We start from the raw sequence: 25,231 nt of genomic DNA, 5'->3' as shown, positions 1-25,231 counted from the left end.
TGAGGTGAGTGAAATAACTGGGCACAGTTTGGTCAGGAATAGGTCTAGAAGAGCTGTTACCGTACTCGATTCACAAAGGAGAAAATACCACACATACGAGATTATACCGAAACTACTTTTTTAAACTACAAGTAGAGTCAATATGATGGAGAACTCACAAATCCAGGATCATTAAAACATTCTTCAGTACAAAGGAGAAAAAGATCGCAGCCCAATGCGTCTGCTACTGATACTAATGAGGATGATAAGAGCTGGTTTTATATGAGTCTTCCATCCATCTCACAAATAGTGCTCTAAAACGTTTGGAAATGTTTGGAAAGAGGACCTAAAAGATGGACGGTCGGGATGGACAGCTCTAGGTGTGAACGCATTATAGACTACGTGGACCGGAAAAAGAAGCGAGAGTGATAGGTTTGAAAATTTATGTACTTTCATCAGCATGGCAATGGGTAGCACAATTTTCCACCACAAACGCATACAAAAGTTGTATGGGCTATAGCAGACTACATTTCAGAAAACCAGACAGATCATATCTAGTCGAATAAAAAATTTAAAAGATTCACGGAAGTGGTGTGAATAAAAGTTGATATAGCCTCAGGTCTCCACTCAATGGTAGTCAAGGTGAGATTGAAGGTAAGGAAGCTTCGGACAACTGTATAAATAGTATCACATGAGTTTGCTAGTTTTTCTTTAATATACCAACAAACTCAGTAAGTTCAAGATAGCTCTCATTAGAAGAATAAAAATCCATTATTAGCAGCGACTGGAAAGTTGACGAAGTTATAATTTCAACATCACAGAAGGCGAAGTGACTTAAAGAACAGACCTCGTTTGAGTATGGAGGAGATTCGAGAAGGAATAAACAAGAGGCTAGCAGTCAAACAACAGCAGAAGAAGGAAACGCATAAACAAACGAGTAGAGAACAGCACTAGAGCTGATGAGAGGAAATATAAACTGCAGTAGCAGTGGAAGAAACTACATGGGAAGGGAGTACGAGAGAACTATATAATGTAACCAAAAAATGGATCAAAGTATGGTAGATCACGGAAGATAGTGAAGTGCAACGAAAGTAAAACTATCACTGCCATTCAAATGTAACAGAACAGGAGGGCAAAGTTTTACATTCTAGGGGGTTAACGAGACAAATAAATCCTAAAAATAAATAAGCTTGTAAGTCTCTGACGTTGATGTTGTCTTCGTTGGTTTTATTTGACACATTCTAGCAGCAGGCTCTCGGTCACGCATCCGCACCAGAGGACGAATGGGTACGCTGTGCTACCCATCCCTTCTGACTACTAGCTAGATAAGATCAAACGCTTCTCGACTTAACTGCAAACTATCAAAGATATATCAATATCCCATCAGCTGGAGAATATCTATAACTAAAACAGGCTGTTACCCGAGACAAAAAATTTTCAACGCCAACGTCAAAATAGCTCTATTGTATGGAGTTGAGACCTAATCAACTACCAGTTGAGAAGAGTTACCAAAACTGTCCTTCACATTAATCGATTGAGTACTTCGTGCTGGCGGACGATTGAACTACCCAGGCTGTCCACTTTCATTCAGGCATCCTGTGATCCGACCCAGTCATTACTTTGTAACACAGCTATTCATCCGACAACACTAGCACTTGAAAAGCAACATCATATGTGTTAGCTGCCATACTCAAGAGTTACCGAATTGTTAGGTGAACCAGAGCAGTAAGACGGGTGATAAATAAATGCATGGGTTGTATGAGTACGAAATTCACATTGGATCAACAGATAATAGCACCTTTTTTGACTGTCACGTTTTGCAAGGCTGGTTCTGTTTTTCCTTTATGTGATGGCTCTCTGAGAAAGAAGTGGAAAAACGAAGTATGGACGAATATTTTGTGTCCTCAAGCGCGTGCCGTGCAACCAGAAATAGCATTAAGTTTGAGTACAGACGCTTTCATAATAGCTTTAATACGTTTCATAGGAAGAGAGAAACTCTAAAGGAAATCTATAGTGATGACGGAAATAACTTCGTCGGGTCGACTTTTGAACCTCCAAATATTATGTATGAAAAAAAGCCCAGAATAAATGATTTTACAACCCAGAAGGGGATACATTGCCATTTCAACACTCCACTAGCTAGATATTGAGGCAGGGTCTGGTAAAGGTTGATACGCTCAACTCGTAGGAATATGCTGTTCATTTCTAACAAACAAGTATTATACAATGGTAGCTTATTAACCGATTTTGTGAAAAAAGGGATTTTAAGTAATCCCTCTCCATCGCTCCTGTGACACTGGCTCAAAGTCTGAATGAAAAGCGGATTTCTTGATGACCTTTTAATGCCGACTGGTTTCGTCTTTAGACATCCAAGGAAATTCTCCCACGAACTACACTATCACTGCCTTGACCTTAGTGGCAGACTATACTGGAATGAGAGCCGCAAACTATGGCTTATAGTATAAGGTAGTAGACGAATGCTGTAGTGGATATACTACGTACTGCATTCAGATGTTGTCGTCTACCCTGATTTAATAATTACAAAACTTTGTTTCGTCGGTTACAGTAACCACTGATAATAACTGACGGCCAATCCAAACACAGTTATCACTAACGCGCGATTTTACTGAGATTCTACGGATTTTCGTGATCCCATCGTGATCTCCTTATTCTGATACAGTGCCAACTCAAGCATCGATGACTAATCAACGTCCGAGTATGAATCAAATGCAACATCTACGAGTGAGTTAATTCATCGCCACACGAGCAGACGTGCCCCAATGGTTTTTGAATGTATCTGTTGGATTTAGATTGAGGTCGTCACCAGTGCAATTCCTATGCTACTAGAATAATGGACATGGTTTAGCACTGTAGACTTTCCATGATGTGATTATATGATCCATAATATCTCACTTCGAATACATATCATTACTTTCTCGCACCCGTTGCCCATCAAGAGGGATCGCAAGACACCCACCAGAATTTGCCATCGAACTCTGTCTGGGGCATTTATTTTCGGTTCTTTCCAATTGATATTAATCGTTTTCATGTCCACTCCCATTTCTCGACTCAGTGTGTTCTCCAGCCTTCCTCTTTCAAGTTAGTGCTTGCCTCGTGATGCAGTTTCCTAGTAGGCTGATGCTGATGATATCAGGCCAACAGACATTCAGTATCTTGCGTAGACAATTATTTATAAATACTAGTACTTTTTGATGATGTTTACAGTAGTTCTCAAGGTTCTACAAGTCACACAATTGTCTGTACTAACTCGTCCTACTGTGATTATCAGTAATGTGATTTGTAAGAACCATTAAATAATGCACACAAGATGGTAATGGAATAATATATTTAATATAAAAGGAATAAATTTACAGAGCTATTATGTGTGCATGGCCGAGCCATACTGTATACATTATGTTTTCTTGCGTTCACCGTTGATGAACTCAACCAAATGTACAACGGCTAATGTTAATCGTCTCAGTTGGTGTATGATCAGCTACAAGATCGTGTGGATAGGATATGAACCCCCGTCGTTTTCAGTAAAAAAGACGGAATTAGACTTCTAAATATCTCAAAAACGAACTTTTAGATAGTTGATGGTCATTGAAATCAGACCTAATCAGCCTAGATTGGTAAGAAAAGCTGAGTCGAAATAAACGGTAAATACGGAATATTCCACTTTAGTGCTTGACCTTGTTATTTCAGAATGACAATATGGTAATGCAAACAAAATACGTGTATAAACTACACAATCGTCAATATCAGGAACGCAAGAGTTACTTTCAAAAAAACGTGCCAGAAAATCAGATTTTGATCGTTTGAGGACAAAGTGTTTCTCACCAACGTTAACAGGAAGCGTCGAAATTGGAAAGAGTTAATGTCACTAGCGTCAAATGAAATCGTTTTTGTCACTCCGCTGATCCTCACATTTGCCAATAACCTCCCGGAGCTTGTCAGACAATCGATCTTTGTCCATGTGAGAAGATATCAAGTGTGGAAGCAATCAACGAGAGATCGAAAATAGGCCTAGTGCTACTGGGAGTGAAAGTTTAAACGTAAGTTTTAAATTCAAACCCCAGAAATATCACTTAATGACCTTTAGCTTATCAGAGAAAGAAGTACTGCCTACTTTGTGCGTGCATATCAGCGTCCTAGCTTTCTGGTAGGATGTAACTAGAATCTTTAATCGACAAAAGCCAGAACAAGCTAAACTCAGCAAAAGTCTTCACCGCGCTCAAATTCACTCATAGGCGAAAACAAAAAAGCTCCACGTTTTTCTGAACACTGCCTAAAGCTCAAAACTCTCAACTGATTTCAGTACATCATCGCATAGGTATTGGATTTCGGTTTCAGAAAACCGAAACAGCGTGTCGACCAATTTTGAACGGTACTTCGCATCCCGTGTACCCTTCAAATACTTACCTCAAAGTGAGTAGTCTGCGTATACTGTTGTTTTAGGATATGTATTTAGCCTTATATATGTGCCATACACTTGTAACTTTAGGCTCAAGTGCGTCGAACTATTTCACTCGTGTTTGTGGTTGAATTTTAGACAAATTTCCGTTAACTCGTACCAGGCGTTGGTATTCATTTGACTTCATTTTTACTGTTGTAACGACTCCTGACAGTATCAGTGGTTGTATAAGTTGCACGGTGTTACTTTTGGCTTTTTAAGGCAAACGGATATTCGGAGATACTGATACTTTGGTTTCCAATACTTGTGTATTTTTGACCATCTATTCATAAACATTGTAGATCATAGACATTCGCAACGTTTAATGTAATTCAATATGTTATTCATGGTTCTGGAAAACCGGTTGAACTTTCGGAATACAGAGTGGTGCCAAAGATGAGGATTACTTGCTCTCCACCACATTACTGTGTGATTGTAAGCTCTACCAATAATGTCCTTTTTCCTTCATGGAGCAAAATTGCTATTAACCAAGGTGAAAAGTTACAAACCGAACGTCTGCCACGTAAAACGGGCTGGTAGATATGGTGTTCTTTTCAGTCTGTTGGAAATGCCTGATTCAAGACAAGTGTTGTTCATAGGCTTTTGTATATTGGGTAGAAAAGTAGGGTGTGATATGACCGAGATAAACCGCCACTTGCAATGAGGATCCGTTTTTTGCTTAGCATTAGTAAGATGACTCATGAGGTTGTATCTTGTACTATAACAAATCGAAACTTGCTGCACAACCTAATAAGTCTGAATAAATTAAAATAGTCGGTACTTGACACTAGTTAACTAAGTTTACAGTAGATAAGCTCTCATCTGTGGGTTGTGTAGTCGATCTTTGCATTTGTACTAACACCGCTTGGACTGATACGAATATCCGGACACTGACTTTCGGACGATTTCCATCGTTTCATAACAAATAGTGAGTGCAGGTACATGCTTTTTTAGTCTTGGATAAATACTTAGCGTTTCGTAAACACAAGGTATGTACCATATTAATGGCACTGACTGTCGATTAAATAAGTAAACATTGGATATCGTGTTTCAAATGTTATGGTAAGACAAACTCGTACGCATATTCAGGGTCGAAAAGTTTCCGCCACCATCTTAGGTTTTCTCAAGTTGTACTTAAAGTATCATCAGACACAAAATTAAAACATGGTGAAGTCACACGATCATCCCTAACCTCACTGCTAGATTGGGATTATGAATAAAGGTACTTGTATTCCCTCATTCTGCCTGGATTATTTCTGTACGTTCTTCCAGATTTGAGTAAATTTTCCAACCACACTAACAGATAATCCCAGAGCACATTCTTGTACAAAATATGACGAAAATGCGGTAAAACAAATAGTAAATGCCTTTGTACCTCTGTGCCTGGTATGAAGATACACTTAAAAAACGCTTTTTATTCTGGCTTACTTTGTAAATCTTCACTATAGAGTTCATATGACTTAAAAAGTTAGTGACTACGAAGAGTAGCTCTGTCTCTTAGTCACTATGTTTGATTTTACTCATCACAACCAACGTGATACATAAGTCCAGGTGGCATTACAGGATGCATAACCTTTTCAGTAGGTCCATGTTCACAAATCCACTAGTTCAGTTTTACGCTTGAGAAATAACCCTGATCTACATATACCTTATTCGGATTGGATCCTACTTGAGAAGTGCTGGGAATATTGAAAATTTAATCTTTATTGTAGTCTTGTATCTCATCCAACATCCGCACTCCACACTTAAAATTTGATAGAGGAGACTTCTTGACGAACCCTATTTAGATGCTAAAACTTCAATCATCATCCTAGTCGATTCATTCTTTAAGTAGATTTTTCATTGATCTCAACTGATCAAACTAGGTATTGATGGAAATAAATGCTTAACATAATAGATTTTGTGGTCACGAAGTACTCGACGTTCGACTTATTCAAACTTGGTTTCATAACATAGCCTAAATAATTCATCTGCAAGTTCACCTTGCCGAGCCACATCTAGTATGAATTCGTGTGAAGCAATCATTCATAACTTTTGTAAATTATGGAATGAAATAATTTAGTATCTATTTTTTGCGGACCTTGGCGATTTTCGAGGAAGTTCATAGACTATTAGAATCTCGATCATTTCATTTATTCACTGTTTTTTCTCTAGATTACTCATTTAGTTGGCAACCTAACACTTGAAGCTGGGTTAACTGAACGGTGAAGTTGACCAATTCTTCACAATTACTTGGCTTATTACACTACAACCAGCATAATGGCGATGGATACGTCAAATAAGTCTTTGACATCATTACTGGAGAAGGTATGTGATGGTCTCATCGCAATTATTTATCTCAAATAGATGGTGGCAGCTGATACTGATTACCGGTTTATGGCTATGAATGATCTTATCAATGAATTACAAGTGAACACCCTTCGTTTGGATCTCCAAAGTGAAAAGAGAGTAAGTGACAATCTATTCTTTTCACATTCCTTCTAGGTTGTTGGACTCATTCTTCGTCTTCTGAGGGATCCTAGTGGTGAAGTTCAAAGTCTTGCAGTAAAATCGTAGGTTTTTATTGACAAATCGTTGATAATATAAAATAGACTAGGTCCTTTAGCGACTAAAGTAAAAGAACAGCAGATTATTACCATCGTCAAAGATCTTGTTGGAACTATGGAAAAAGGAGGCGAAGGACAGCTTCGTAGCATTTGTAGTATTGGTAGGTTTCTGTACATGGATGATACTTCAACCAGTGTTATATTTTATACTGGATGTTGATTAGTGTAATTAACTTCATTCAAGAAAATAGTTATTTCACCCTTATCATTTTGTATTAGATTGTAAAGAAATTTTCACCGATTCTCTATGTCAAATTAGCTGATTGTATTAAAGTCATATCACAGTTCATCTGTGTTACATGGTTTCTACCACTTTGTAAAGTTCCGAAAAATTGTCAGTTCATATGTTACAGACAATTTTTCCTAGTCAGCTGTTAGTAACAGGCCAAAACCTCGAGAAAATTGACTGGTATAACATGGTTGGAACAAAACTAGAGTATATCATTTATTTACTGTCTAGTTGGATCGTTTGTGGCGCATATACATTTGGTGCCTCCTTGTACCAATGTTTGTGTGTTCAAATAAATAAATAAAACTAGTAGTGAAATAACGTGCATAATCTAGACACAATTTGTGAGAGTAGGAATTAAAGCGAGGGCGGATTTTTTCAGTTCTGGCCACTGTCGTTTCCTACAAAGGATCGCTCGCATCCAGTGCTAACACCATGTCAGTGATGCGGAGGTACGTCAATGTGTGTTCGTATATGGTGACTATAATTCAGTTGGTGTCACCATCTTGGAACACTGACTTCCGTGGTTTGGACACGTACTGCGGATGTCGTACCAGCGGATCCCACATTATTTCCCGACTCTGAGACCGGTTAGAAGAAGCGGAGAGGTGGTCAGTGTAAGACATGGTGTTGTCATGGTATGAAGGGAATCTGTACAAGACTGTATTTTGTTAGGCCTTCATGAGTACGTGGTTGGGATCTTAGAGATGGTGCAATACTATGTCCTTATATGCAATCTTTCTTTTGTATATTACCACCACTGAATTAACTACTTCTATGAATCCGGTGTTCATCTTGTTGTGCTAATGAGGTATGGCAACTTGGACTGATGCACATATGTGCCTGGTCCTACACTGTAGCTGACTGACTGACCATATAAGTGAGAGTAACTTTTGTCTACTGAAGGATCCCATTCTGATTGTTTTTTCCTTAACTGAATCACTCCTCATTATTATGATTATCATTGTTATTGTTATTATTCACTCAGACTAATTTATTTTCTTTTTTTCTATTATTATACTCGCCTTCCTTTATTTCTTCACAATGTCACTTTTTATATGGCGCATATATATTTTTGTGTTCCTTTGTACCAATGTCTTTGCTTGACTAAATAACTATGATTCACTCACGGTCTGAATAGGTCAGTGGTAAGGTTTCATGTTGCATGTTTGAAAAAAGTACCAACAGATAAAACGTGTTTACACTCTGATAAAGCATCAAAAAATCTAATAATTAAGCACTATAGTGTATCTCCGTGTCTTGTTTTCCTAAGTACTCGTTTTTTAACCAGCGGTTCACAGGATTTAAGCCTCATTGAACTAACCAAGGCTTAAGTAACCAAACAGTATAATTGGCCCTCACACTAGTCACTCCTGACACACATCTACATATAACTGCTAAGTTAGCAGGTGGAGTTGCTTCATGTGACACAAAGCACAGTACTGTGTGAAACTGAGCTACTAAGTTTTGTGTCTGAATACAAACATGATTCCTTTAGTCGATGATTGGATTATTATCTTCCATATAGTTTACTGATGAGTTCATTTTTGTTACATTTTCTTATTTCAATAGTACTTCTCTATAAAGTACTTCCGGTCAGTCAATCAGTCATAATAACCATAGAGCCTGGCAAAAATATACATTAGCCCAAGTTACTATAAAACCTTACTACAACGAGATGGAATTAACACTGAGTAACGAATGGGTCGAAATAATTTAGTTTCTGTGATAATGAGAAACGTTAGCCCAGAACGTTCCTGATGACTGACTGTATGGATCTTCAACTAATCAGCGTAAAGAAGGGACTTTCACTTCGTTGTCTCAAAACCAGACTCACTTCATCTTTTTTGACCTTGACAGTTAAGTGACGTCTGTAGCACCCGTATACTAGGAATAGTTTATAGTCAAAACATAAGCATACAACTTTCTGAAATACTCCTTGTATTTTATATTGAAGAATATAATATCAGTATTTAGACAGCTTAATTTAGTGTTCATATTTATTTTACGTATGATTGTTATATCACTTCATAAACTATAGCTTGAATAACTCAGGTAGTATCACCAACTGTCATACAAAAGTGTGACTAAAAGTGTAGTACACAAATCTGTACTTGATGAGCAAAAAACATTTTTAGACAATTAGAAACATATCACCTCTTCTGGTCATTTATCTAATTTTGTCTAAAAAAATCCAATCACTTTTTATTCGTTAATTTTTCTCCCCACTATATTCACAGGTCTCAAGACTGTTGTTAATGCTTTACCGAATGCAACTGATATGGTAGTAGTTCAATCAGCTGTTCGTGAAGCCATCTCTCCATTATTACATATGGTTATGTCACATCAAGATGATAATGTACGCGTTGAAGCTTGTGAAGTTTTAGCTGAAATTATTAATCAGTATGTGATTTATTGATTTATTGTAAATTGTGATTTATCATTTTTTTTATATCAATATGATTTTATTTTTATTCTGTTTTACTTACCCGTATCTGACTGTTATATATATATATATATATATATATATATATATATATATATTGTCATGTAAAATTGATTAGTTATATTTTTCTGTAATTAATAACTAATATAATCGTTAATTATTGCTATATACTGTTAATTTTAAGTGAACAAACTTTAGATTTCAAATAAATTTAGAAGCGTAGGGGGATTTGTGGACATGTAGAATCACTAACGTTTCTTAGCTATATCATCATAGAAAACCTGAAAGCACTGAACAACGGCCTTAGAAACATTCATCTATCACCCCTCCATTAAAAATCTAACCCAGGACCTTCGGTTACGTATGCGGACGCTTAATATATCGGACCACTGAGCTGGTATCTTGTGGTGCGCATTTGTAACTTCGATTAATTAACGATATTGTCCATCTTTTATTGCCTGTGGTGGATAACTGTTGCACACCCAACATGGTTGAACTCCGCTTGTTACCATTATTTTGTCTTAACTATTGAAGATCAAAGTCTACTAGACAGCAAACTGTTCATTACCCTTATTATGTAAAAACAAACAATGCTCCATGGCATTTCGATTATACGATTGGGTTGTATCCGACACTTAGTCTGCTATGCCTCAGCAAATGTAGATTACAGGCTCATAGTTCGTAATATGTATTTAGAGACATGTTCACTGTTTTGCACAGGTTTTATTCATCCCATAATTTGCCTTGATGATGTATTGCTTTGTTGTTTTTAGTTTTGGAAATCTTTTGACAAGTTATCACTTGGACTTACTTGATTGCATGATCACTTGCCTTGGATGTCCACAAACTACTTTACGTAAACGTGCTATTCAGGCATTGGGTTATCTATCATGGATTATACCACAAAAATATTTCAGTTCACTTGTTAGCTTTCTCCTTTTCCGTTTACAAATGAGTCCTTTTTTAACATCAAAACCAATGGAGAAATTCGACGATCATTTGTCAAAACTGATTACTGAAAATACATTGTTTCAACGACCACATTTATTGGAACAACTAAAACAAGTACCTTCTGTCGATGTTATGAAAACCTTACTTCAATGCTTCAATGTTGTTTCGTAAGTGTTTTAGTTCTTTTTGTGACCTACTTTCTTAATTAGTAATCAATTAAATAGATGTTATTTCCAATACACTACTGTTAACGTGTACAGCATACTTTGTACAATAAATCTTCTGATTATATAAATTATTGACGAAATAGATATTATGAAATAGAATGGTTTAGGAAGTAATATCAGGTTTCAGGTAGGAATAACACTACTAGGTCAAACTAACTTAAAGAATTACTAGTTCACTTTTTTTTGCGATTCAAAGAATCGAGTTATACATCCCCAAGCATGTCACTAACATGTTAAATCACTGTCAAGTGACATGAAAATTATCACTTCGATTAATCGATTGTGTATGTTGTTTTATATACGATCCTTCTACAACTTCATACATGTTATCTCTTGAGAATTTTGAATAACTGACTGGAGTAACAAAAATATCCCAGTACAATGTTAATTCAATTCAATGAGCAACAATGATAGAACGATCAATAGCAAATCAGTTGAATTAATCACGGAGAAGATCTTAAAGTTTATTTCCATAAAGTCATGAAAAATAAAATATTTAGTATTCATTATTTAAGAAGCTGATAACAGTCGGATGTTGTATTTTTTGGTATTTATCTGCGAGCGCTATCAGATAGGCATACAATAAATTGATTTCTGTAGACTGTTTGTAACTCGGTCAACAAATATGATTATATCACTCAATAATTTGTTTTTTTTTCGGAGAATGAAATTCATGTGAACCGTTGACTGATTTGGAGTTACGTTATCTTCCTTATTTACTTATCAATTTCTACCAGTTCGTTGTTTGTTGCATGATTCAGAATAACAGTAAATGGTTTGAGGATTTTAGTACTGTGTTCTACATTCGACTTAGTTCAAGTTTCTTACTTTCTACTAATTTTCCGACCAATCACAAAGTAGACCTGTTCAACATCTATTAAAAGACTGGAATCAGTGCAATCCAGTAACTCTAACAGGTTTACTTCCATTACATTAAACCTATATCTAACACGTAATATGGCTTACTCGTCAACTCGACCAAGTACAGTTCATAAGTAATTAATAATCAAATGAATAAAGTCTCTTTGTTATCTATCGTCCATTTTTTCAACCAAATAAATGATTTAATGGTGATGTACTGGGTTCGAGTCCCTGGGTGAACATCAACTTTAGAATACGGGTGCATCCAGCTGAAGAGTCCCAAATAGAACGAAACATGCATCCTAGATTCCACTGCTGGCCACCACCCATCCTTGCATATAACGCTTGTGACTTAAGGCAATATCGAGGCGATTCACACAGTATGCACATATGTCAATAAAAGACTGATCAATCACAGTCCTAATCATCACTGGGAAGATACAAACGAACAATACAAAATGAATTCAAACATACTTTTGTTCATATTTATGTAGTAAAATCAAGTTATCCTTTTTTTTCTTGCTAGAAGCAACAGTGAATCCTGATTTTAAAAATCTATTCTTTTCTATCTTGTTTTGGTTTCCATTAATATTTTCTATCTGTTTGTTGATGATGTTTCACTAACAGTCGTCAACTTCAACGTTCACCTCATTGTATTCCATCAGTACTCCAACTACTCATATCGATTGCATACAGTTCAAATACAAATAATCCAGAACAGGATGATATTGTAGAGTTAGTTATTCAAGTATTGGAAACAATAATTCGACGTTGTCCTAGAGCAATTTCACCTTCTCTTCCTGAAGTAGGTTTCTCAGATTTTTGCGTTTGTGTGGGTGTTGACATTTTCCCCTTTCATTTAAATATCGAAAATTGTCGGTAACCATTTTTAAAAATTTAGGATGAGTGATATGACGAGCAAGAATTAAGCCTAACAGTCTGGGATTAATTCACTGGACAGTGAGTAGATTTCATTCTATCCCTTATGATATCCAATTGTGTTTATTTTTCTGATAATAAACTTTACATAACCATGTTTTTCCTCACTGGATAAAAATTTAGGTAGATCCGGGAAGAATGGAAGGATGTAATCAAGTAGGAGCTATGTTGTCAGCTGACTGTTTCATTTTTATGGGTATGAAAAGTGAGATTTTGGCGGGACGTTAATTTATGGGCGAGCCAATGAAATTGACGGTAGGACGATTTTAGCGCGAAATTCATTCATTCATATGGATAAACAACATTTTGGGATTATAACTAATACCAGTTCGTAATGAACACACCAATTCCTAACCCTACATTCTAACTCGTAGTCTCAATCATTATTCCTCACACAAGTTCATAAACCCCTTTTGACTCTAGTGAGGAGGCAAATTTTATCGAGGTCTCTTCAGCGTTCCACAAAGATCGTCTATAAATTACAGTCTCATCGAGATTTCAGGGATGTAATAGCTGTAGCTTCAGAAAATTTGTGGAGAATTGAACTTGATATTTTCATCAGTCATCTTGAGAGTTTTCAAGGTGTCTATGAAATGTTTACTACTAGACATTTCCATTTCTGCTGAGCTAAATGTGTCGTACCGGCTCTTTCTACATATATGCACGATTCTATCCACTCAGCCGGCACTATTATCAGAGTTAATTATCGACCTTTGGTCAGGCTAGCAAACACATTATTAGATACAAAATGATCGGTTTAACCATAGAACTGGTATCAAATTCATTTGAACAACGCACCCGAGATCCATTAGAGTCAGAACACTATCTTGGTTACTCGTAAATACTTGCAAATAAATACATTCACAGTTTAAATCACGAACCGACCTTAGCTAAACTTTTATTGAGAACCTAAAAGCACTTGTATGGGACTCCTCAGCAGTGTGTATCTACGTTTCCACATTCGAAAATCAAATCCAGAACCTTCGGCCCCTCGTGCGAACACTTAACCTTCAGATCACTGCGCCGGGATCCAACAATGTTAATGACTAACTCCAATCAATCCATGATTTTAGGCAACCCTTGATCCATCACTTGCGTTAGATAGCTGTCTCACACCCAACACTGTTGAACTCCACTGGTTACGGATTCTCACTGGAACTCCAGGAGTTATATAGTGAAGGTGGTTACTAATGAGCACGTGATTGTCACTAATATGGGGGATTGATGGATATAGTTCGTGATTTCGACTATGAAAATACTGCAACCTCCACAGATCCCCCATACTCGTATAAATGGAAATAAATAATAAATGGTTCTTCAATAAGTCATTGTTAGCTAAGGTTAAGCTTAAATTGAAGTTGGTAAAACAACAACAACAGTATATTACAAAGCAGTCAAACTTAAGATATGGGAAGTTCAAAATGGCTATTCAAGTAAGATGCGTTTTGGCCAATTAGAGAATACGCGATTTGTCGATAATTCACTTGACCAGTAAGGCGCAGGGAAAAAGAAGGATAAATACTGGTTACTTGTAAGTAATATAGTTATTAAACAAGAATTACACAACTGGTCCTGTTCGCTTTTATGTTTCTGTCCTTGTCCCTGTATCGTCATTATCTTTGAAGTTGTTTGTGTAGGAAAAGAGGGGCGAAAAATATACATCTTCTGATGACTATGGTTCGTTTAAGTTTTTTATATTCATTTTACTTTTATTTCCTTACCACTGAGTAGTGCCTCAGTGGTTAAGGCATTCGACTATCAAGCCTTTAAGTTATAAGTTCGAACTCCTTCCCTCTTACATTGGTTTAGGCATACGAATAGTATAGAATGACTTTAAGCCAAGTACACAAATTTACACCTGGTAAATCAGTGTTATCAAGGATTTTTTATGCACAACCTTTATTTCTTAGGTAGACTAAGAGAATACTGTTTTGTTTGTTGAGAAAATTATGGTTTTTCATAATAAAAGAGTAATTTAATCAAAGTAGATAGGGTCATTGAAGAAAGCAATAAAAATGATAAAGTAATCAATCAGGCAAACTCATGATTCGTCACTTGCTTTTTTTATCATGTTGACAATACTGGAATATTGGATCTTGAGTGTTAAGAAGGAATTATTGTCTTACATGATAAGCTATATAGTTTTGTGTTTTTTTTTCAATCCACTTTTGTATTGGCAATTTTTCGCTGTTACTTATCTTTTATTCTTCCTTCGTTTTCCATTAAATTAGCTGATTAATTTACTATGTGAACGCTTGCAATACGATCCAAATTATGATTATGGTCTTGTTGAAGATGGAGATGATCAGTAGGTTTTTTTATTATAAATTATTATTTCTCACTCATCTTAACCCAAAGGGTGATGTTAGTAGCTTTTTAAAATGTCAGTGGATAATTTGAAACTTGATCATTTCCTATTATGTTTCATTTAACATAAAATCTAGTACAACTGAGCACTTTCTTTAAAATTTGCTTGCAGGCTGGAATACTGCTCGGGAGGCCACCCTGCGTTTTTGACCTAGAGGTCTAGTCCTTAAGACAGTAAAGCAACGTTAAGTGATACTGTTTCATGATTGCCAGTGACCATGAATAAGTTTCATACGCCATCCGTTTCCTTAGGATTCTGGAGACCATTTACATCACTGATTTGAAATCAGGGTTTTCTAATTCCCCTAGGTGGCTGCTCGGTTTCCACAAACCTGGTTTGAAGAACTGGACGTTCTCACTATGTCCTTTTAATTTAGTAAACAACGTTCCTATTGTGTAAAGGCAGTAAGTGGGACTTTTCTGTCAGAGACACTGAATACATGGGAAAGTGCACTCCACACTCGACCATAATAGGGAATTTGGGATCCTTTTTTTCCAGAATCATTCTCACTGAATGAGGACCAAAATTTGTCTTCATCCGAAAAGTCATCAAAACCAAAACACAACAAATAGTTTTGTAGGGAAATTAAGATATCCAACTATGACTTCTCTCACTAAGAAGGGGATATCTTTGTCTTTGCGCTTAATCGCTTCAGCACTGCTGCGAAATGGATCATTCACAGTTTGACCGTTGAAATTCGATCAAAACAGGGAACAAAACCACTATGTTATATAAAACTAGGTTGTATAAGTCCTCCCAGTTTTTCATACAGTCATTTGAATCTCTTGTGCCGTTCAGGAAGTGTAGCTACTTCAGATCATCTGATGGAGTCGTGGATGTACAATCTTAAGAAGCCATACATTAGGATGAGACAGCTCTTTATTACTTTTTAGTTTTCAGTGGCAATGTAGCCCTTGAAATTGTGAAATTTTGACAATACATCTCGCCCCTGATAGTTAACGCCCCACTTCAAAGTTTAATGTAAACCTTCTATAGGTTATCTTTAACTCTGAATAAATGGAACGGCAAAAAAGTTCATTCTGTAATAAATAATTTAATCTTTCCGTATATATATCCAATTACTAGCTATGTATCCTTCCAATTAAACTCTTTCATTAGAATGGGCGTCAATAATAATTATGTCGATTTCGAAGATGATAATGCTGATGTTGATGCTGATGACGATGAAGATGGAGAATATTCCGATGATGAAGACGTATCATGGAAAGTTAGACGTGCTGCAGCGCGTGGTTTAGAGGCAATTATCTTAGTTTTCACTGAAATGACTGCTAATTTCTATGTATCTATTGCCCCTTTGTTGATAAAACAATTCAATGGTTAGTTTAATTATATACCTTTGTTTATTTCATGATATTTGAATCGAAATTTTTGATAAAAGTATAATGCACTAACGGCCTTGGGCAGCTTATCAGCTAATCAGGAAACACTTCCTAGTCAAAAAACAATTAACAGTGAAAAGCAATATTACAGCAGTGAAATAATCACTTCAACCTTAATAATCAACCCTTACATGTCGAATTATTCTTTGCAATAAAAGATAAAGGTTACGTTTTGCATATTAGGATTCTATATAGTGTTATAATTCAGGGTTAATCATCCTATAAAGTTTTTATCACCAACTGAAATCAGCTATAATGCAAAATGGTTAGGATTAAGTATTAAGAGCTATGATGGAGTTCTGAGATGGGTTTATAAATTAGGTCTATAGTTATCATCATGAACTGACATCACCCATGATGCAGTGCTTTGTCATTCTTTTGTTTACAAACTCAAGAAATTTGGGATTGAAGTTAAAAGTAAGGATTAGAGTGGAAGAATATTATCTAGACGCACGAAGCGGTATTGACTAGGCATTGAATCATATCAAGTATTTTAATACATAATCTGCCTTAGGAGTTAATATGTTTTGTAATTTAGCTCAGGCACCGCCAAACATTTTAAGGACCAAAATATTGCCAATATAGGCAATATTGCTAACGAAGTATATATATGTGTATATATATATATATATATATATATATATATCAATCTATGATATAATTAACTGTTAAGCTTAACTGTGACGATAGATGGATGCTACCTGCTTGTGGTCCACATGATGAACTTAACCAGTAGTTAAAGATGTTGGATGTCCTTATTCTATATTTTGAGTTCCAACATTATTTACCACCTTTCATTTCACGGATTCATTCATTCTTCAGGGATCATATTCTGTCAATATAATGTTCTTTTTACTGCCACTAATGGTGGTACTTCACCTTCTACCCCTTCAGTATTCATCTTGATAATTTCATCTCTGTATGATGATGTGGTGTGACAACTTGATCTAATGCATATAAGTGCCAAGTTTTCCGTCACTTATTACTGACCAACTATTCCTCTTACTGAGATGTAAACAGCTAAGAAATCTCAATAATGTTTTATAACTAAAGTATTCCTAGCATTATCAACTTCCAAACCAGTAGGTTCAAAATATAAACGTGTATTTATTAAATATTATTTCCAAATATCAATTTCTTCGTCATAAGTAGTGTATTCCCTCCTCCATTTTCTTTTTAGAACGTGAAGAATCTGTACGTTTATCTATATTCTCATGCCTTAGTGCGTTGTTGCGTCAAACTCGATTAACATCAACTATTCATTTGAATACCACTATTACTAATGGATCTGTTGCTGTCAACCAACAGAATAGTCCAAGATCTTATGAAAGTACATTATTTGTATCTGAATCTACTTTGGAAGAGCTAAAACTGCATTTACAAGATCCTAATAGGTAAAAATATGTCTAATTAATTAAATAGCTTTATGTCATCTATGAATTCTCTTTCAAAATTTTCTACTATTTTTTTCTTTTGTGTGAAAATTTTGTTTCAGATATATTGTAACTTATCCTATGAATATTAGATTATACCTACTCATCAAATAGATCTTAGTTATTGTTGTCAAATAATGTTCGTTACTTGGTTTAGTATTGTGATGTGTGCTACTTATATTGATATAAGTGGTATATTATACGAGTCAGGAATGTAATATCTGGCAGCAGAAGATGAGGGAAGATCAAGAAAGCAAAAGCGGGAATAGAATGCAATTTGTATGAAAATGTAAGAACAATGAAGTCTAAGGCATTTTGAGACAATTGGTGGACATTTTTCAAATTAACGATTTGATATATAGTTCTCAGATTTTATTGAGATGCTCTGTAATTTTGTGTCAAATACACTCGATTGTCTCCTCCCGTGTTCTGTTCCTTTAGAACCTTGGATTTAATTTCTGATTAATTCTTTATATTCCATTGTGTAACTCAGCCAAGAAAGTTGATACATAGTGACAAATTACTATGCATTTGACAGTGTAGATATGAGAACATTATGGAAACTTCTTCAACACTATGGTGTACCTGAGAAGACCGTCAGTATCATACGGAATTCATACGACGCACTACACTGCAAAGTCGTGCATGGAGGACAGCTGACAGATGCATTCCACGTGAGGATCGGTGTCATACAAGGCTTCTTACTCTCCCTCTTTCTCTTCTGGTGGTTGGCTAGATTATGAAGACCCTCACATCTGAGGAAAAGCACAAACCTCTACCTAAAGTTTGTACTGATGATTGTGTTCAGAAGAACGAGGAAAGCTTCACGACCAAACTAACTAGCTCAGAGAACTTCTATTGACTATTAATCTTTACTAGCACATAGATTATTATTATTATTATTATTATTATTATTATTACTAAATAGTCAGTTCAGTTTTTCTCTGTATCATTCATTATTTCCCTTTATTTATTTGTCTTTCTTGTGAAGTGCTCAGTCACGATTACTATCTCTGTTGCCGACATTGTATCGTGGCATTGAAAAGCAAACATCTCAATCGATAAGCAATAAAATGAAATCTCAAAATGCTAATCGAGTAAGTAAACTGTGTAATTAATTAAAATGGTTTTGATGAAGTTTGTGCATTAATTACAGGTTATTTTTGTTTTTTTACTACGAACAATCATCGGCTACTTGAAGATCGAATAAAATAGCTAAATACAAACTAGTGGCTTGTAGATATCAGTGATTCAAGTTACTTTTTCAACCGTTAAAGTGATCATCCTTTAAATAATTATGTGACCATAAAATGTTCTTGTATTTTTTCAAGATGAGTTAATTTTAAGCAAATATAGATAGTGGCTAAAAGTGGAATCCAGGACGCGCGTTTCGTCCTATTTGGGACTCGTCAGCTAGATGTACCTGCATCGCAGAGTTGATGTTCACTCCGGGAGTCAAACGTCAACTCTGCGGTACGTCCAGCTGACGAGTCCCAAATAGGACGAAATGCGCATCCTGGATTCCTCTGCTAGCCATTATCCATCTTTGCTTATAAAGCTTTTGACTTAAGGCTATATCGAGGTATTCCGCACACAATGCGCATATCCCAACAAGAGACTGATCAATTGCAGTTTTAAATAACAATGAGAAGATACAAGTAAAAGAACACCGAGTTAATTTTACTTAAGATGCTGTCATTGTCATTCTGAAAAGTGTAGTTCATACAAATTCCATGAAAATACGTAAGCTATTACAATTTCTTCAGTGTTTAACCTTTTATCTTCCTAACAATTTGTAGTGTGGTTCGATGAAATACTTACAGTGAGATCACCTATTTCAAAGAATGTAACAATTAAAATATTCTTATCCTCCTGATTTACAAACAGTTTCTATGAATGGTAAAACTATACTCTAATCTGACAACTTTGAACGTCTTATCATCTAATGGGAAAACAATATTTAGTTATAAAATAATCTACAATAAATAAGCAATAAGATTACAATGAATCGATATTTTTGACATGATAATTAATAGACCTTCAATATGTTGAAGTATTTACAATAGAAAATGGAAAAGGGTTAGCGATTAGTGATTAGGAGTAGAGTTAAGATTTATTGCTGCCAGTTAAGATTTGGCAAATACATTCTAGCCGTAATAGTAAATTCAAATATCAAAAACTGTCAAGTTACTCTTCAAATGTCAGAAATTATGTTAAAATGTTACTTACCAAGAGACTGAGAGGTCACACAAACAACGTTTATGACAGCTTCTAAATGCTCTGGTACGGCTGAGGGTGGGGAGAGCCACGCGTATACAGGCTTTGCCAGGGAAGTCCTACTCACTGCCTTCTCACAAAGGGGTGTTATTTACGAAACTGAGAGGACAAAAAGCGATTGTCCGTTCGAGTCTATAACTGAGTTGATGGACATGGAGGGTTGACCTAGGGGAGTTGGAAAACTCGGGTTCCAAACCAATAGTGCACATGGGCTCCAGGATCCTGAAAAAACAAATGATGTATGAACCCATCGACTTCGGTGGCTTGGAAATGTTCTACGCATGTCGTCCCAGAGAATTCCACGTCGTGCATTACTTGCCGACGCTGGGGCTGGTTGGAAAAAGCGGAGAGGTGGTCAGTATATGACATGGTGTCGTGGTATGAAAGAAGGCTGCAAAGGACTTGCCTGTGTTGGTCCTTCACGAATCCCTGGCTGGGGTCCGAGAGACGGTGCAACACAGTAGCTAAAGACGTTGTCAGATATGGCTCAGAATAGAAGCCAGTGGCGATTCTGCTGTAACTTTCTTCATAAAAAGTGGTTGTATCTTCCTTAACTGAAAGAATTCTTCTGGTTGTACCTTTCCGTTTCACCCATTATTGTTGTTATTATTATTACACTACTTTACACTAATTTGTGGTCGTTATTGTTCTTTTTTCTTTTACGCTCCTTACCTTCTTTTTGCTCTTCGAATTCTCATTGTTTTGTGTGGCGCGTATATATATAGTGCCCTCTTGTACCAATATTTATGTGTTCAAATAAAAATAAGTAAAACCATTGTTTGTTCACTGGCTATCATGGGACTGCATCTCCTGACGTTGCTCCACTGCCTTGTGGATTAAACCTTTAAGTCAAAGGCTTCAGGTATGGCCCCTTAAGAAAACCACCTACTTCTGTTTGGTCACCTGAACAGTATCACAGCCCCCACACAAACCAATGATAACTACTGGCCTCATTGTTATTGTGTGGCGCATATGTACTTGGTGTCCCCTTGTACCAATGTTTATGTGTTCAAATAAATGAATGAACAATACTCTGAATCATATGAAGTACGCTGATTAACTAGGATTTCAGATAAAATTTGTATCAGAATTAAGGATTTTTTGTAGTTTAGCTTACATACCATCGTTTACATTCACAACATATATGTTTATCAAATTTAAGCATTTTTAGAACTAGGTACAGACCATCTGTATGTAGCTCTTAATGAATTATGTGCTGTCCATTATTGTATTTTGAATTCTGCAAAATTATCCAGGATCCACTATCTTAAATCTGATTAGTTCGTCAGCATGGTATAGTTTTACTCCTTAAATTCTAAAATATCTGAAAGTTTTTAGTAGTATGCACTGCTGTACCATTCTATGGTTGGTATGGGGATTTTTATAAAGCCTGTTAAATTTTTGTAGTTTACATCACGGACTGACTCTAGTTAGACCGCCATTAAGAACTTGGAAGCACTAGACATCTGTCCTGTCGTAGTATGAAAATTCTCATCACTGTTCATCCACAACCTCACCATAGTGGATCAAACACAGAACATTTTGTCTTGCGCTCGAACGATTAACATGTAGAATATAGAACTGGAATCTAGTTGTGTTCATGTCCAAATTCAGTCAATTCACGATATTTTATAACCATTTTACATTACTTACTGTGGGTAACCATCTCACAGCCGATATGATTGATCTCTTCCAGTCACAGCTTTTCACTAACACCTTGGAAATTCACTTCTGGAAGTTATTCACTAGTGTAAGCACAGGATTTGGATTTAAACCTCGCGAATGATCTAGTTCTTCTATCTTATACATAGTAACAAATGCAGAGTACAGTCATTGTAGGAGGAACCTCTACAACAGAATACTTCAACATACACAAGGGAAAGCAAGATCCTGAAATACGAGACAGCGATCACCAACCAAATCATACATGGTGGAAAAGCTTTGGAATATGTGGAAAGTTTTACGTACCTGAGCAGCTTCGTTGATAACCATGAGGGATTTGGTACAGTTGTAAAGGCACGGATTATCGAAACAAGCACATCATTTCAATTAGTCAACACCTGGAACTCAAAACAGTTGTCAAACAACACGAGAGCCATAATTTTCAATATAAGCGTCAAGCTAGTCAGTTCTATTGTACTGAGTTGAAACTTGGAGAACTACTACAACCATCATCTAAAAGGTACAAGTATTTATAAACAATTGTCTACAAAGATACCCAATATCAGTTAGTCGGATTCCATCAACAACAGTTCACTGTGGGCGAGAACATAGCAGCTTCCAGTCAAAGAGGAATTTAGGAATAGACGTTGGAAGTGGAAAGGACATACATTACGGAAATCACCAGGCTGCGTCACGAGACAAGCTCTTACTTGGAATTCTGAAGGTAAAAGGTAAAGAGAAAGATTAGAGAACACATTGCGTCAAGAATTAGAAGCAAATATCGAAAGAACGAATGGCAACTGGAAAGAAATCCCCAAGACAGAATTCAGTCGCGAATTCTGGTGAGCGGCTTATGCTCTTCCACGAGGGGTAACAGGAGTAATTAAGTAAGCATAGTATTAGCAGTACAAGTTGACTAGTGTTTGTGATTTCTTTTAGATTTTTATTGCTTACATTACTTGCTGATCTTCCTAATTATTGATTTGATTCATTCCCGCTTTTTTTAAAAATAAATAATATTTCCTTTTCCTTCCCTTCCTGCCCTCATACAAAGGTTTTATCGGTTTATCGACATACTGCGTTTATGTTGAATCGTGATTTGGCTCTAGCTTTACCAGGTCAATTAGGCGCTCATTTGAATAATATATTAATGATGATAAAAATTTCGTCTGAGTAAGTTTCGGTTTTTATTATTATTATCATTATTATTATTATTGTTATTATTAATTGTTTTATTATATCCTGCTTACGTTAATAGTACGTCATGTTCTTCACATTGTTCATTTAATCTCCGGCATGGTACTGTATCAACTCTGCATGGAGCCCCTCCGGGGCCTGCTGCCGGTCCCAAGCCTGGAAAAAGAAGGAGGGTTGGGCATGGGGTTAGCGACCCCATCCCATAGAAAACTAACTTGCTAAAACAACTCTGACCAGAAAAAATTATTCAAACCATTTGAACTCTGCCCAGGGAGTCAGAAGGTCTTTATTTAGAAGAGTTATGACACCTCATGATGAAAACCGAGTTCCTTCGGAAGTTACGAGGGCGATGCCCCTTCTGACAACCAGAGCAACCATTTATTTAGGTACATTGAATGTTCGTACAATGTGGGAGACTGGGAGAGTCTTCCAAATTGCTGCAGAAATGAGGAGATACAACCTAGAGGTGCTTGGGATCAGTGAAACACAATGGACGGAAGCTGGACAACAACGACTAGCTTTAGAGGAGCTTCTGTTATACTCTGGCCATGAACAAGAAAATGCCCCACATACACAAGGAGTTGTATTGATGCTGTCCAAATAAGCACAAAATGCGCTTGTAGGATGGGAATCTCATGGACCAAGGATCATCAAAGCCTCCTTCAAAACAAAGATAGGCTTCAGTCAATCGTCGAGAAGTGCCCAACAGAGGACTTGACCATTCTGATGGAAGATTTAAATGCCAAGGTTGGAACGGACAACACCGGATATGAAGACATCATGGTTCGATACGGACTGGGAGAAAGGAACGAAAGTGGTGAGAGATTTGCAAACCTATGTCCCTTCAATAAACTGGTCATAGGCGGAACTATATTCCCACATAAGCACATTCACAAAACCACATGGACTTCACCGGATCACACTACGCAAAACCAAATCGACCATATCTGCATCAACAAAAAGTTCAGGAGGACGATGGGGGATGTGAGAACCAAGAGAGGAGCTGATATAGCATCAGATCATCACTTGCTAGTTGCCAAGATGAAATTGAAACTCAAGAAGGATTGGACAACGGGGCGGACAATATCACAAAAGTTTAATACAGCTTTTCTTCGGGATACTGACAAACTCAACAAATTTGAGATAGCCCTCAGCAATAAGTTCCAGGCCTTTCGTGATCTACTCAATGGAGAAGGAACTGCTGTGGAGAGCAACTGGAAATAGATAAAAGAGGCAATCACTTGAACATGTCATGAGGTTCTGGGCCACAAGAAGCACCATCACAAGGAATGGATCACTGTTGATACATTGGACAAGATTCAAGAAAGGAGGAACAAGAAGGCAGCAATCAATACCAGTCGAACAAGAGCAGAAAAAGCCAAGGCACAAGCTGAATACACAGAAGTAAACAAGCAAGTGAAGAGGAACATCAGAATTGACAAACGTAAATATGTGGAAGATTTAGCAATGATGGCGAAAAAGGCTGCAAGAGAAGGAAACATGAGACAATTGTATGATGCAACAAAGAAGCTAGCTAGAAATCATCGTAAACCAGAACGACCAGTGAAAATCAAGGAAGGCAAGGTAATCACCAACATTGAAGAACAACGAAATAGGTGGGTAGAACACTTCAAAGAACTCTTGAATTGGCCAGCCCCACTGAACCCACCCAACATCGAAGCAGCATTCATGGACCTCCCAATCGATGTTGGCCCACCAACAATGGAAGAAATAAGCATGGCCATCAGACAAATCAAGAGTGGCAAAGCAGCAGGACCAGACAACAATCAATTGAATGGAATTCATCGCTTTACATCAACTTCATTGACTACGAGAAAGCATTTGATAGCGTGGACAGACCAACACTATGAAAGCTTCTTCGACACTATGGCGTGCTTCAGAAGGTAGTCATTATCATACATAATTCCTATGATGGATTAAACTGCAAAATTATGCATGGAGGACAGTTGACAAACTCGTTCGAAGTAAATAACGGTGTCAGGCAAGGTTGCTTACTCTCACCCTTTCTCTTTCTCTCGGTGATCGACTGGATCATGAAGACGTCAACATCTGAAGGGAAGTACGGGATACAGTGGACATCTAGGATGAAGCTGGACGATCTAGACTTCGCAGATGATCTGGCTCTTTTATCGCACCCGTAACAACAAATGCAGGAGAAGACAACCAGTGTAGCAGCAGTAGC

General features: G+C 36.7%; 1 protein-coding gene across 1 annotated transcript in view; it reads left to right on the top strand.

Annotated features, from left to right (window-relative positions):
• Nucleotides 1–4,088: 4,088 nt before the first annotated feature.
• Nucleotides 4,089–25,231, top strand: part of CAND1 (Cullin-associated NEDD8-dissociated protein 1) — a 125,008-nt gene continuing 103,865 nt past the window's right edge. Inside the window, exons 1-13 of the mRNA XM_051218094.1 lie at nucleotides 4,089–4,407; nucleotides 6,587–6,739; nucleotides 6,779–6,880; nucleotides 6,917–6,984; nucleotides 7,024–7,139; nucleotides 9,508–9,670; nucleotides 10,487–10,831; nucleotides 12,380–12,557; nucleotides 14,923–14,999; nucleotides 16,179–16,396; nucleotides 17,640–17,853; nucleotides 18,884–18,989; nucleotides 22,886–23,004. Coding sequence (XP_051064530.1) covers nucleotides 6,692–6,739; nucleotides 6,779–6,880; nucleotides 6,917–6,984; nucleotides 7,024–7,139; nucleotides 9,508–9,670; nucleotides 10,487–10,831; nucleotides 12,380–12,557; nucleotides 14,923–14,999; nucleotides 16,179–16,396; nucleotides 17,640–17,853; nucleotides 18,884–18,989; nucleotides 22,886–23,004 — 1,754 coding nt within the window. The 5' untranslated portion in view covers nucleotides 4,089–4,407; nucleotides 6,587–6,691. The remainder of the gene's footprint in view (nucleotides 4,408–6,586; nucleotides 6,740–6,778; nucleotides 6,881–6,916; nucleotides 6,985–7,023; nucleotides 7,140–9,507; nucleotides 9,671–10,486; nucleotides 10,832–12,379; nucleotides 12,558–14,922; nucleotides 15,000–16,178; nucleotides 16,397–17,639; nucleotides 17,854–18,883; nucleotides 18,990–22,885; nucleotides 23,005–25,231) is intronic.

The sequence above is a fragment of the Schistosoma haematobium genome, chromosome 7 (genome assembly GCF_000699445.3).
Source record: "Schistosoma haematobium chromosome 7, whole genome shotgun sequence".
NCBI lineage: Eukaryota > Metazoa > Platyhelminthes > Trematoda > Strigeidida > Schistosomatidae > Schistosoma > Schistosoma haematobium.
This window is presented reverse-complemented; position numbering and strand designations above follow the sequence as displayed.